The sequence below is a fragment of the Epinephelus fuscoguttatus genome, linkage group LG12, assembly GCF_011397635.1.
Source record: "Epinephelus fuscoguttatus linkage group LG12, E.fuscoguttatus.final_Chr_v1".
Taxonomy (NCBI): Eukaryota; Metazoa; Chordata; class Actinopteri; order Perciformes; family Serranidae; genus Epinephelus; species Epinephelus fuscoguttatus.
The window spans coordinates 12,432,115-12,447,635 of NC_064763.1; the positions used below are offsets into that span (position 1 = coordinate 12,432,115).

The 15,521-nt window shown below is 40.4% G+C and overlaps 1 protein-coding gene across 1 annotated transcript; it reads right to left on the reverse strand.

Moving 5' to 3' along the window:
- Positions 1–2,946: 2,946 nt before the first annotated feature.
- ccdc15 (coiled-coil domain containing 15) lies at positions 2,947–14,362 on the reverse strand. The gene is made up of 10 exons (XM_049591699.1): positions 13,946–14,362; positions 11,947–12,096; positions 11,512–11,640; positions 8,180–8,296; positions 7,934–8,068; positions 5,483–5,602; positions 5,283–5,386; positions 4,753–4,953; positions 3,905–4,053; positions 2,947–3,803 (listed from the first exon to the last, which is right to left on the reverse strand). Exons 1-10 carry the CDS (start codon positions 14,120–14,122, stop codon positions 3,754–3,756), a joined length of 1,332 nt encoding a protein of 443 aa, XP_049447656.1. The 5' UTR covers positions 14,123–14,362; the 3' UTR covers positions 2,947–3,753.
- Positions 14,363–15,521: the final 1,159 nt, after the last annotated feature.

A 15,521-nucleotide genomic window follows, 5' to 3' on the forward strand; every position in this document is an offset into this window, starting at 1 on the left:
CACCGATCAGCCAAAACATTAAAACCACTGACAGGTGACATGAACAACATTGATCATCTTGTTACAGTGCAATATTACATTGGGAAACCTTGGGTCCTGGCATTCATGTGGATGCTACTTGACATGCTCCACCACCCAAACACCGTCGCAGACCAAGTACCCTCTTATGGCAATTGCACTTATGGATGGCAGTGCCCCCCCAGCAGGACAATGCACCATGCCACACCACAAAAACTGCTCAGGAATCAAGGTGTTGACCTGGCCTTCAAATACCCCAGATCACAATCTGATCAAACATCTGAGGGACAAGCTGGTACCCCAGAGGTACCCCCGATCCACAGTGTGTCCTCCTTGGACCTGAGGCATGAATACAGGATCTCTGGGGGGTGTCCTATAGTGTCTGGCACCAACGCCTTGGCTTCAGATCTTTTGGGTCCTGTGGGTTGTGAGGTGGGGTAACAGCACGTCCCACAGATGTTTGATCACATCGGGATCCAAGGAATTTGAAGGCCAGGTCAACGCCTTGAGCTCTTTGGCACGTTCCTCAGACCACTCCTGAGCAGTTTTTGTGGTGTGGCGTGGTGCATTGTCCTGCTGGGGGGCTACAGCTACTGGGGAGTGGTGCCGCCAATGGGGGTGGGGTGGGGGTGGCAACCACATGAATGTCAGAACGGTTTCCCAAAAGAACATTGCACTGTAACAAGATGATCAATGTTGTTCATGTCACCTGTCAGTGGTTTTAATGTTTTGTTCATTACTCACTTGCTATGAGTCAAAATGACACTGTGGATTTGCCAACTTGGAATTATAACGTGTTACAACTGTGTATGTCTGTAATTAAGTTTGAACACAAGTCAACAGTAAAGGTTGAATAGTTTTAATTAAGTTACAGATAACTATAATAAACATTCCCACAAGTCAGAAATTATCTGATGATATCAAGAATTAACTTTTTGACAAGTGAGAAATAAACTGTACATCTCTTTAATTAAAAATGCTGCTAGTCAAAATTACATTATGAATCAGTTGGCTTGGAATTCTCACTGGTCAAAAAGCAGTTGCTGATATCTACAGTTTCAATTACTGCTACTGATTAAATATTAAAAGGGTATATGGCTTCTGTTCCTATAAAGAATGAATTCAAGTGACATCTAATTAAAAAGATGAAAGAGTTAAAGAATGTTGACGTGACCTGTAGATTCTTTAAAATCCCTTACAACCAACAGCCAATCCTCAAAAAGCACATTCTCAGGTTTGTACTGATGATTTAACCATCATAGCTTTGTGGAGATTACACAGGCCTGCATATTTCTGCACAACAATATTTATAGTAGACAGCTGTTGAGGTTCATCTTGTTCAGCTCCGTTGTCCTTGTTTGAGCTGTATGTCCATTCTATGTATGTGCATGGAGAGCAGCACAAATCTGGAGTTGGATTCCATGCATGTGCACACACACTTGGCCAATAAAGCTGATTGTTGTTTCTTAATTATCAATAAATAAACTAAAAGTAAATTCCTGTGAGGTTTTATAAAATTTTAAATACATTTAACAATCCAGTCTTCATGCTGAGAATTGACATCTAAGAACCACGTGTGTTTCTGGCACAACGTCAGCATGCTGCTGCTCCAATCTGACAGCAGACAAAATACTCGGAGCAAATGCAAAGCAATGACAAAATACTGCTTAAAGGAAAACGAACCCCACAAAATCATCATTTGTAAACTAATTACTCACCCCATGTTATGCTTAAACTCAAAGACAACTTTGTTTTTAAGTGCTTCCCAAACAAATCCACTATTGCTAAAACCCAACGACTAAAACACTTACACATGAGCAGTCTCTTGTACAGACGAGAAGCACCTGATGCCTGGGTTTAAACTCAGTGCTTCTCATCCCACTCATGCACGAGACTGTTCATGTGTAAGTGTTTAAAATATTAAGGTTTTAGCAAAAATGCATGAGTTTGAGAAGTACAGTGCATACAGCTAGATGGTAAATGGACTGCACTTGCACTGCAATTCACACACATTCATACACTGGTGGCCGAGGCTACCACACATGGTGCCACCTGCTACTCAGTAACAATTCACACACCGATGGAGCAGCCATCGGGAGCAATTTGGGGTTCAGTATCTTGTCCAGGGATACTTCAACATGCAGACTGGAGGAGCCAGGGATCAAACCACCGTTCTTCTGACTAGTGGACAAGCTGCTCTACTACCTGAGCTACAAATAAACTAAAATATGGATTATATAGTTGTATGAAAGTTTGTAAACAGAACATTGTGATATAGTTTTGCTGATTTTGAACTTAGGCCCCTATGACTTCAATTAATCATCAATTTTCTCTGACTCTGGATTCTTTGTTCACCATGGAGGTGTGAGGGAAAAACAAAGTGTTCTTCATGGCGTCAAGGTAACATGCCATGAGCTTTTATGGGTGACATATTCCTTTAAAATGTAAATAAACAAAAACTCAGTAGAATATTTCCAAAAGTCGATCCTTCATGTGAACACTGTGGACCTGCAACAGCATCATTGGCTCATATGTTCTGGAGTTGCCCAAGGATATTAAACTACTGGAGCATAATTTCTCAGACATTACTGAGAATTATACAAAACCTACTGACTCAGATCCTCTGATGGTTGTTTTTTTAGGAGTTATAGACCCAAACATAGTAAAGATCAGTGTGGAGCACATCATGGTGTCATTTGTCAGCCTTCTAGCACGAATATGGATCTTTTCTAACTGGAAAAGAGAGCTGCACCGACACATTCAAATCTAATGATATAATGAAGGGCCTGGACTGAGAGAAAATTAAATTCTATTAAAAAACAAAATTTGGCAATCTTTCATAGCCTATTTTAATTCTATGAAATTCTCTGATAAGGGTTTATTAAGATGACATCCATCTCTGCCCTTTTTTCCTAATCTTTCCTTTATAGATTTTATTCTAATCCCCCTTCTTTTTGCTTTTTCTTTATTAATTTTATGCTGTACATTGATATTATTATTATACTTTTGTGTGTATAAAAGTTTGTATATTTTGTGTATTATTGTAAAATAATATACAGTTTCAAAAAAAATGTAATCAAACAATTTTAATTAATCACTCTCCAACCAGTAGACAAGTTTAAATCAGCATAAAGAAATGTATGTTTAATGTGACTAAAGCAGGAATGTTGGTGAAACCGTCTGCATTTATCTTAAAGTTAATGTGAGAGATTCTTTAAGTATCTGTAGTCATTAGTTTTACAGGTAAAAAGTGAAATTATGACCTCATGATGGCACCGCCAGGTATCACCAAAGTCTTCAGGATACATCATCTTGGAGCCATAAATGTCTGTACAAAATATTGCCCCAATCCATCACATATACTGGGTCCTGTGGTAGCACTAGATGAAAAGTCAGGGATCATAAAAGTCAGTTGGATTCATCTTGTGGAAAACATGGGTGCTTGTAGAAAATATACATCCATATTTGTTGAGATATTTCAGCCTGGAGGCTAAACACATCCTGGACCTCTCTCTGTGCCAGACAGCAACCAACCTGATATCACAGTCATCCACATCAAACCAGATAAAGTTTAGGTTTACATTTTAGATTTTCTTCAAACCTTACGTACATGTAATGTTTATTTCTTGGTGCCAGATGGCAAACACCTCCGTCTGATTTGACACACATCAATCTTCTCATCCGTATTACCCAAAATGTTGGACAGCAAGGAGTCTACTTCATCATCATCTTCGTTTACTGTACCTCCAAACTCAACAGTGTTGAATGTAACGCCTTGGCGTACGCTGTGAAGAAGACAAATAACTGTCAGTGTTTTGACTGATTTCATGTATAGTTCCTCTGAAGCTCAGTGGCAGTGTGTGAGGCAGGTGTGTACAGCGAGTACCTCTGGGATTGTTATGGAAGACACAGTTGTTAGCACAGGTGTCGGGGTGAGAGTCCCAGAACGAGGACGCACAGCAGCAGAGAGGAGGCGGCTCCAGCTTCTCCTGAGACAGTCGCTCTTTCATCTGAGCTCTCAGAGCCTCAATGTACCTGCCAAGAGCGACAGTCAGCATGTTCATCAGAGCAGCTCCAGATTGAGGAAGGTAGTCACATATTTTAGGGTGCATGTGTAGTTTAGTGTGCATTTAGTCCAGGTTGTCCACAGATCGCTGTACTGAACTACGTGTGTTTATCCTCTGTAGTGTCACAAAGAGCTCATGGAACTAGAACTACCAGTTATCTGTTGAAATTAGTGCACCACGCAACTAGTACGTAGTGTACAAAGTGTACTACACTGAAGTGTACTGACAGAAGTATGCGATTTGAGAATTTGAGACACACTCGTAGTCCTTTTAATTCAACACAACCTTCTTCCTTGACAAAAGCTGGTGTCTACATTACCCACGATGCACCTTAACCACCAACAGCTCTCACTCCCGGGAATTGTGTTACGCATGTAGCAGATCATGTAGCCTTGATGAGGAGCAGCTACAGAAGTCTGGTCAGCTCACTTCTTTCTAACTCTACACCCCCAGATTTTTTTCTCACTTTTAAACTTGTAGTCTTCAGCTCCAGCTGATACAGACTCACGTGACATATTTGAGTCAATTCATCAAACTTCACCCAGAGAGGCTTTATACAACATTTTTCACTTCTGCAGTAGTACACTCCGAGTCAAGTAAACAGACTTCAATATGTAAAATCAGGGAGTTCCCCGTTAATTTTGTCAGCTGGATCATCACTAATTACCTCACAGCTACTTTCCCTTTTTCCTCTCTTCTCATCCTCCTCCTCTGCAGCTCCACCACTCTCTCCTCCTCCTCCAGCTTCAGCCGCTCCAGAATCAGCAGCTCTCTCTCCTCCAGCTTCTGTCGGGCCTCCGCCAGCTGCCGAACTCTCTCCAGCTTTCTCTCTTCCTCCAGACGGCTCTGTTCTTTCTCCGCTTTGATCCTTCAGTGACGACAGGGACAGTTGAGAGGAGAGTTTCACTGAGACCAAGGCTTAGGAATCACATGTAATTTACACTCATATGTTAATCTCTTAATTATTCTGAATGTTGAATACAGAAGCAAAGTATTCAGCCATATTTTTGTAAAATATGGCAATGTTATAATTTTTTTTCAGTTGTGAATACTTGTCATTACTGTTGCATGTTATAAATGACTTGAACTCATTCACAGAAACATTTAACAGCCATCTTTAAAAGCTACAGATTGTTTGATGCTCTAAAGACATCAATCATTCAAATGATGCCGGAGAAAATACTGCGGTCTTGTCACCTTGCTGTCCTCTTCAGGTGTTTCCTGTTCTGCTTGTTCTCCTTCACTTGCTCTCTCTCCATGTTCATGTACAGACGGCGGTGCATCAGGAACTGAGACTGACGCTGCAGAGAGAGACGTGCTGTCTGTAACATCTGGTCTGACAGGGCAGGGTTGGTACACGTAGAGTCAAAGCTTCATACACGTCTGATTGTGTCTACCTGTCTTTTCAGTTCCTCTTGGTTAGTCAGAGGCCACAGGGCCTGTGAGACTCGGAGGCTGGACTTGAAATCAGGATCAGGCTGTGATTTGTCAGCATCCCACGACACAGGTCCGCTCACCTGAAACACAGACAGAACAGAGTTTTATCTAACAATATATGTTTTATATATCTTCAAGCTCACCACTTTTTCAATACAGATGTTATGGAAGATGTTTGGTGATATTCTATAATTCCCTTATTGTCAACAAATCCCATTAAAGAACTCGACAAAGAAGTATTGTCTAACATATTCCTCTCTGTGCCTTGGAGCTCCATCCAAACACATAAGTGAGCACGGGACTGTTGCACTGTGACATGTTCATTCTACAAAGGCACACACTATAGTTTATTTCGGGTAAATCCAACGTGCACTGTCCTGCTGCTGTAAATATTCTGTAAAACATCCAACCCAAGGCTGAAAAATGTCCTTCACTGTGTATACCGTGAAATACAACTACACTGCCAGCTGTTTCAGGAAATTATTGAGCCTTTATGTAAAGTTTAAGTTGTACGCCTTGAGTGGGAACTAACAGATTCATGCAGGGATGCAGGGATGAGTACTAGAACTGAAAAATGAGTTAGCATTTGTGCACCTCTGGGTGTCAGACGCCTGAAATAAGGTCTGTGGTTAACACAAGCTTAAGAGACGGTCACGTTTTCTTTTGTACTACACAAAATTTGTCGGTAGATATCCCACCGCTGAACTCTGAAGGTTTTATGTGTTTCCAAAAAGGTGGTTGTCAACAAGTGGCAAAGTGAGACCACAAAAGGTCATTATTTCTGACACACTTGTCCAACTGAGCAAGTGAAAAAAAGAAGAACTGGAATTACAGCCTCGTGTCTGTACGCCTCCACGAACCAGTCAAGTTGTAGTTACAGTTTCCATGCATGTCTGTGAAAACATACTTCACACACATCTTCCTCCCAGCAGCACAGATGATCTACACAATTAGCACAGTTTCAAGATTTGTATCATTTATTCATTATCTGATCAAGTGTCTCTCCTTTCTTTTCCTGAGATATGATGTTAAATAATGGACAGAAAAAAAAATATCATGTCAGAGTGAAGCCGACCTTTGACCTTTTGGATAGCTAATGTCATCACTTCATCATTTTATCCTGTTAGACATTTGTGTGAAATTTTGTCAGAATCAACTTCTTGAGTTACAGCAAAAAAAACATGTTTTGTGAGGTCAGAGTGACTTTTGATCACCAAAATCTGATAAGTTCATTGTTGAGTCTAGGTGGACGTTTGTGTCAAATCTGAAAAAAATTCCCTCAAGGTGCTCTTGAGATATCACATTCCCAAGAACAGGACTGACATACGTACACACAACCTGAAGACATAATGCCTCTGGCCAGAGTCCTGAACCGTGTCGGGTACCCGCAGGTACAAATGCTGTGTGACAGGAGCATATATATATATATATATATATATATATATATATATATATATATATATATATATATATATATATATATATATATATATTTTTTTTCTTCCCAGAATAAAACAAAGTAAAAAGATGTGCAGTATGTATGTAATATTTTAACATCTAAATCACTATTATCAACCCACAGTTCCTTTAATTTTGAAAGTCAATGACACAAGTGTAACCTTTGACCCCGTGGTCACACTGGTCACCGACGTGGAGGACTCCAGCCATGAAACTTTGCAGCCCGAGGATGAGGTGGCAGCCTACATGGAGTTCAAGACACCCAAGGAGGATCCTTTGGAGGTTTGATGGTGGTGGAAGGAGCATGCTAAAATGTTTCCTAACCTGGCAGTGATTGAATGTTTTCACCATCCAGTCAAAAAGACGTCCAATTCAAGAACGGAGAACCAGCTTAATGTGAGAGGCTGGAGCCTGGGGGGGGTTTAATCACGGGTGCAGGCGGTTGCAGCTTTGACTTAGACATGATGACAGGTAATGGGTCGGGTCTGGTACCGAGCTTTAGGGGTATAAATGAGTGTGGGTTTTTTTATTTTACTTATCTTTTTTATATATCTTTTAGGACTTTCTAGCCTTTAATCGATAGGACAGATTATTAGCGTGAAAGGGGGGACAGAGAATGGGGCTGACATGCAGCAGGGGGCCGGGTGGTTGGAATCGAGCCCACCGCCACTGCAGCAAGGACAGGGCTTTTGCACATGGGGCGTCTGCTCTACCAGGTGAGCTAATGGGTTTTTAAAAAATGGACCCATACAGGACTCTGCCTCCAGCCACAGATCTCACCGGCACAGAGGCATAAAAACATCAGCATTAAAGCCTGTGTTGGTGAACGTCTACATGTCATGCATCCCAGATGAGTTTATAAAAAACGCTTTGCAATTAGGAAGCCATTAGCATGGCACACAGACTGAACCAAAATGAAAGGTGCCACTGCTGCATCATGGGTAATCATTAACCTTCTGCTGAACAAGGGGACATTCGTGTTGACTGGTAAAGAGATAATGATCCTCCTCTTCCTCCTCTTCTTCTTCTTCTTCCTCCTGAACATCCTCCTCCTCCTGCTCTGCTCTCAGCACATGAGATCCGGCTCTCTGTTGGGTGCAGAGAAGTGATATTACACGCTGGCTGTGCATGAATACACACACGTATAGGAACAATGTGTTATTTAAAAAGAGGAACGAGTGTGAGACACAGACGCTCACATGTGTGCTGGGAGAGATGTTCCATTCGCCTCCAGGAAGATCTGAATTCATTTCCCCGTGCGAGATCATCCGACAGGCGGCCAGTCTGAGTCTGACCTGCCTCATGCCCCCACTAGACTGGAAAACAATGGAAATAAATCATCGTCCAGATTAATCACTGTCACATTATTCTATCACTCACACAAGGAAACAATGCAATCATCCCACCTGCCAAAAACAACACACACTGCTGATTTTTAGAAAAAGGACCACAGACATGAACACGACAAAGGGACGATAGAAGATAAAAGTCTGCCGGGTCCCTGAGCTGACTTTGACCTTCCTCTGTAAACACAAGAGCCTGACAAATACTGGGGTTTTGAGGCCAATGCCAATATCGATTTTGAAAGTTCAAAAGATCTTAGACAAATATCTGCTAAGAATATTATTGGTGGCGGGTAAGTAATCCCTCATTAAGACATGGCTGAGAAAATAAATTCCTCGTGTTGACGAACGGATCGACTTGGTATGTTTAATATTTATGTAATGTAGAGAATGACTTTTAGTTTGAGAACCCAGAGGGAAAGTTTTATAGAGAACTGGACAAAATTGATAGTGTATGTCTCAGATAGACCTGATTATGTGTGAATAAGCATAAGAAACACATTAAAGTGTCTCTGTTTGTTTGTTTTGAACCAATATCTCTGTTTACAGAACACATTCATTCGTCATTTTCCTGGGTAATGCTTTGTTTTACTAATCTGTGATTTCACAATGATTTCTACATTTCTTGAAAGATTTCTGAGAAGTAGAAGAAAGTTCTGTAACTAAAATGACTCCATTTAGACCGCAGTAAATGTTTATTCATCATTCATCATTATTGGAAACTTTATTCTTCATATTTCACAAACTCTGACACATTTTTAACGGCTCATTTTTTTGTTCCATTTCTTTAAGATATCTTTTGCATCTACTTATTTTCTATTCTTATTTTATTTTACCATTTTTCATTCATTTATTCAATTTTACTTGTGTATTTTACTTACTTTTTTTAACGCTCAAAAGGTCTTTATGTTGATCTGGTTGCGCATTTTATTCATGTATATTTATATTGTTTTTATAAACTAATTTAAAAAAAAGAATTATAATAAAAAGAAAGTTCAAAGCAGCAATAAATTTGAATCCGTTTAAGAACTGTGACCAACACATGTACTGAGCAAGACATGATACAGCTGAAATACTCACAAGTGCTCTCTGGTGGACAAAATATGAAATAAGGACACTGTTTCTGACTCATCTCAAATACATCTTTAAAAGGGGTAATAGGGATTCTTTGAAATCGGGTTGTATGAGGTACTTGTCCACAGTCAGTATGTCACATAGAGTAGATGTCAGTCATACACCCCCAGTTTGGAGAAGCAAGCTGGAGTCCGATATACGTGATCTACTGCTGTGGAGGGGTAGCAGCAAAACCAATGTAAGCCACCTTAAAAAGGTTCTATCTGAGAAGATCTATATTAGTTTAAGTGTACAATATATTTAGAATATTTTAAGCCCAGTTTCCACCAAGCAGTACGCTACGATTCAGTACAGTTCAGTATGCATTTTTCCCATTTCCACAGTGAAAAGTTGTGGATGGTACCAACAGAACCGTTCCTTACTGTCCCCATGTTTGGTCCCCCCTCTGTTGGGGTACCTAGCACACAGATCTGGTACTAAAAGATGGAGTTGTGAGCCCTGCAGTCTGATTGGTCAGTAGAGGACGGTCACTCTGCTCAGGGCTGAGTTGTGTCTGGTTTTGAGGCTCATGTAACCACGGTTCACACTAGTGTTGCACGGTATACTGGTACTAAAATAGTACCGCGGTACTGGAGTATTCCAAATGGTACTATACTGCATTCAGAAAATACCGGTACTTTGAAACTGATTCAATTCATTAATTTAGTTAATTTATTTTACTCAATTATGCACACAAACGCCTTTCTTGTTCCTATTGGAGCATAGATTGCGCAAGTGGTGTGTATGACAACACCTGTATCAACATTCACAGCTGGCGCACATGAAAAAAGACAAGAGAAAGTCTGCCTTGCAATGGGAGACAACACAAGACAACACAAACTTGGTGGAACATTTGAGTTACCAAACCGTGACGTCCGTACTGAGGTACTTACCGAACCATGATCTTTTTTGGTACCGTTACACCCCTACTATCTATAGTTCTAAAGGTTTGTATCCAAAAGGACTTTTCCTTAGGAAAAGTACCGAAGAGTATCGCAAAATAATCGAAATTCATATTGGTATTGGTGCCGAAACAAAGATTTTGGTATCATGACAACACTAGTTCAAACTGTGGAAAGTTTTATTAGTAAACTTTAACTATAAAATGAAAGGATGTTTTGCTGCCTCTCACAGCAGCTGGAGTCTAAGAAAAAATAACTTCATTCACTGGGCCGACTGCCGGCAACTTTTAAGGTGGAACGTTAACTTGTTGACGACGTGAATCCATCAACACACCTTTGACCAACTTTGAGCATTACTTTAATTTTGTATTGTCTCTCTTGGATGACAGACACTTCTAGTAATGAGTGGATCTTCAAGACTTTAAAAATATATAATCATTTCAACTGGATCATGTGAACTGCATATAATCTAAACTTAACTTGGAGAAAAAAAGTGTTGTGTAGCATCGTTCCTGTGGGCTACAGCAACACTAAACCCCTGAGCTTGCCTGAGAAGGACTAAATGTACAAAGCTGCTATTTTTAAATATCCCATGGAGAGAGACTCTCACTGCAGCCTGTTCTAATTTCTTCTGAAAATGTCTGCATGCAGCCTCGTTCTGTGGACGATAAACCAGGTGCAGACTTCCATCTGTGTCACCGCTGATGAGGAAATACAGCGAGTGCTGGACGGAGCAGTGAGTGACAACAACCCCGCCCACATTTAAGAGGACTGTCTGTGGTGGAAACACTAAACAGACTGAGGGTCTAGGTACCATGTCTGAAGGGTTACTGTTGGTTCCAAAGGTACTGTACTGAAAGGGTTTGGTGGAAACTGGGCTTTTTTTTTTAATGCTTTACCTTTCCTGCAGTGTCACCATCAACGGCTTCAGTTCAGTTTTGTGTTCTTGTTAAAGCCTCTAGACTCCAGTGACAAAAACAGGAGCTGCTGGTCTACCACTGCCTCCAACAGTGAGTTTGTTTGTGTTATGGTGTGACTGTGGTGAACCAAATGAATCCTTTGAAACATTTACTTCAAAGTTTTCTGGAAGAAGCACTCATCAAAACACTAACAAAAGCTGAGATTAATTTGCTAAAACTTCAGTTATATAATAATAATATGATGCCCTCTCACCTCCTGAGAGCTCCTCTCTGTCACTCGCTGTTGTGCAACTCCTCCTGCAGACATCAGTGTCTCACCATCAGACACATGCTGGGTCCAGCCCTGATACTGCTGTTGTGGGGTTCTCCTGTCAGGTTTCATCTGGACATAAACACAGCATTTTACAATGAAGAGGTCAATCAGACAGGGAACACAGCAGAATGGGCGAGCCGATGGCTCAGTCATGCTTCACTGTCTCCATGTAGAGGTTGATTTGCTCCGATTCTTTGTTTTACATCATTGTAAATCTAAGGTCCCCAAACTGTCCACTGCTGGTGGAATGAAGCCATTCAATGAAATGAAAAATGATGATATTTTTCTGACACTTTACAGACTAAATGTTTAACCAATTAATTAAAAAACACCCCATTAGTACTTCACTGTCAGTCATAGTAATGTTATCTTTACCACTGAGTCCGTCTGAGGCTGCCATCTCTTCTTGCTGACTTGAGCCTGCTGTGCCACACGATGGCGTACTTCATCCTGAAATCGTCGGAGGCTCTCTTCATTCTCCCTCCTCTTCTCTGCCTGGATCTCCTCGGTTAGCAAAGCCAGAGCCTGAGCAAAGACATGGGTGAGTATTTGGATAACTCTGGAAAAAATCAGGACACTGAATTCATGTGACTCTTGCAGAATCAGCCCATCAAAGCTGCCAGCATTTTCACCTGTGACACATTACTCCTTTTTGAGGTTTCAGAGACTAGAGCTATCAAAATGCATGTACTTATTTACTATCAATCTGATATTTACTGCCAGTATCTCAGCTGTTCCTAGGACTGCACTCTTCTGGACAGAAACATCAAATGCTATACCTTGAGTGTGCTGGAGCCACTCTCCCAGTTTGGGGGTCGCAGCCCTGAGTGCTCCAATCACCACCGGCACCACTGTTGCCTTTACTCCCCACATCTTTTCCAGCTCCTCTTTCAGCCCTTGGTATTTTCGAGCTTCTCATGTTCCTTCTTCATGATGTTGCTGTCATCTATCACCACTGCCTTATTCTGTTGTTTGTCGATCAACATAATGTCTGGTTTGCTAGCCATCACCGGTTCATTAGTCTGGATCTGGAAGTCCCTCAGGATCTTAGCTCGGTCATTCTCAACCACCTTAGGAGGTGTCTTCCATTGTGACCTTGGAAGTTCCAGCCCATTCTCAGTGCAAATGTTCCTGTACGCTACGCCAGCCACTTGGTTACGGTGTTCCATGTACGCTCTTCCTGCCTGCATCTTACACCCTGCTGTTATGTGCTGATGGTCCTGTCTACTGTGGTAGACCCCTGCTTCTACTGATCTTGTACCAAGTGCCTGATCCCGTGCCGCCATGATTAGTGCCTCTGTGCTGTCCTTCAGTCCAGCCTTTTCTAGCCACTGGTAGGATTTCTTGATGTTGGCCACTTCTTCAATCTGTCGGTGGTACATATCATGCAGGGGCTTGTCCTTCTATGTTGGTTCGTCCTCTTCTGCTGCCTGAGGTATTCACTTAGCAGCACATCTTTGGCGGCCATGTTCTGGATATATTCCCAGACAGTGGCTCTGACGCTCACCAGTCCTCAGCCCCCCTCACTACGCTTAGTGTACAGTCTCACATGGGAGGACGAGGTTTTAATCCCGGCCTGGGCGCACATCATCCAGTAAGGGTCCTCAGGCAAGACTCCTAATGCTATACATGCCTACCTCAGGAAAGAGCGATTACAGTCCTGATAGAGTTAGGATGTTGCCCGGGTCAACAAGGTCTGCATCCTTTGCTAGGGAACCAGGGCAATCTGATGACAAATGGGCTACTGGAACAAGTCATACATGGGCAAGGGCGGAGAACATCTGAAGTGTGCAGTCCTAGGAAGAGCTAAGATACTGGGCAGAACCTTCAAACTCCCAGGCCTCTGATGGAGGACCTGAACTTGAGAATGATACAGATACCACCCTAATGTGTTAAATATAATGGGTTTACTACATTTTGAAAGCAATTCAAAGTTTTAGATTATTAAGACAAAATATAAATCAACTAATGAATTGTACGCTACACAGCAGTATATAAAGTAACTGAAACAGGCTCCACCTTTACCTGCTCCAACATTTAAGTAATGAACACATTAATGCGTCAATAATTATACAGTACTATAATATATATGATATTGAAATGGACTATTCTGCATAATGAGTGCTTTAAACTTAACACTTAAACTTGGTTTTGATGCCAATACTTTAGAGAACAGGTAACAGTATTTTTAAACTGTGGTATTCCTACTACTTCTACTGAAGTTAAAGATCTGAATATTTCTTCCACCAACGTTGACTATAGTAAAACATGACTTTGTTAACCCTGCTGGTTGTTTGGTCACCACCAGTGACGGTTTCTAAAGAGCCTGGCAACAGAGCCGAAGCTAGCTTTGGTCATTAGCATTAAAACTCACAGACGGGTGCTCCAGGAAGTCTTGTCCGCCCTCCACCCAGGCTCCCACCGCCACCACCGCCGGGTTCCTCTCAGCCAGCACCTTGTTGGCTCCTCTGGGGGCTGGGGGCTCCTTCGTCCGGCTGACTGAAGCTTTACACCTGCAGCTTGTCGCTGTCATCCGCCGGGTGGCACTCATTAGTGACGTTAGCCTCGTTAGCTAGGATGCTATCTCACTGCTTTTTTAAATACTTTGTTCGTGTTCAGTGGGCCTCGTTATAGATTGATATTTACGTAACAATATGGTGGTTTTAAGGACTGTATAACGCACGATATTCGCTTAATGTTTGAACAATAAAACAAAGAAATGACCCGCTAACGTTTGTGAACAGTTGCTGAACACCAACAGGTTTGTTTGAGTTTCGCTCATTTAATCTTCTTTTAGTTTCCGGCGTTTCACAAACAGCTCACTGGCGCAGTGATGTCCCCATCTGGACAGGAGGAGGAATAACATAACATAACATAACATAACAAAGAAAAAAGAAAAGAATAAAATGAAATAAGATAAAATAAAAAAAATGTTATAATTATTACCATTATATATATATATATATATATATATATATATATATATATATATTTTTTTATTTTTTTTTTCTAATATATTTCTTATTATTATTTGTACTTATGTATATATTGTGATGTATGTAGCATTACACATATACTGATGATTTTATACCTACTATTTATAATTACAAATTTTGTCCAGTCGTTTTATTAACTTTTATTGTATATTATGGAATTGTTTGATTTTATGATTTTTTTTTTTGTAGCTGTGTCTTGTAAGGTGTCCTTGAGTGCTTTGAAAGGCGCCTATAAATAAAATGCATTATTATTATTTTTTATATTTCTAACTTTACACACAAGCTTTATACACTTTAATGTAGTATTAAGCACATATTTTTTATACATTTTACACTTAACACTCAGCACATTATACTTTTAAATATTTTACATACTGGTGTTAACATTGTAGCATATTTCATTTTTATATTTTTACATACTTCATATTTTTTATATATTTTTCTATAATTCCCTGCAATTTACATCTGAGCGACTGCAACAAATAACGATTTGTCCCTGGAGATCAAAAAAGTATTTATAATTCTAATTCTGAATCTGACAACAGCAGGTAGAGTTATCAATTATCCCAATAACACCGGAAATTAACTAAGGACATTTACTCAAGTACTGTACTTAAGTATAAGTTCCATTTCCTGTTATATTTCTACTTCACTAGAGAGTAAAATATTGAACTTTAGACTCCACTACATTTATCTAACAACTTACTTTATTTAGGATAAGAATACAAAATTGAATCATTTCATAAATTATGATAACTGGATAACAGTTTGAATTTACTGATCCCTTTATAAAATGCACATGCTACCAGGCAGTATATATGGTATTTAAAAAAGAGAAATTAAAGAAAAAAGCTCCAAATTTACCAGCTGCAGCATTAAAGTGTTGCACACATTAATGCAGCTTTACATCATTATAATTCAATAATATAATAAACATCTGAAAAAGGGAGATTT

Excerpts from the sequence above, each read along its gene's own strand:
- ccdc15 (XM_049591699.1), bottom strand. The coding sequence starts at position 14,122 with ATGAGTGCCACCCGGCGGATGACAGCGACAAGCTGCAGGTGTAAAGCT. Across the intron at positions 5,387-5,482 it reads AAGAGGAACTGAAAAGACAG|CGTCAGTCTCAGTTCCTGAT; the intron begins GTAGACACAATC and ends CTCTCTCTGCAG. Across the intron at positions 4,954-5,282 it reads CACCTGAAGAGGACAGCAAG|GATCAAAGCGGAGAAAGAAC; the intron begins GTGACAAGACCG and ends TCGTCACTGAAG.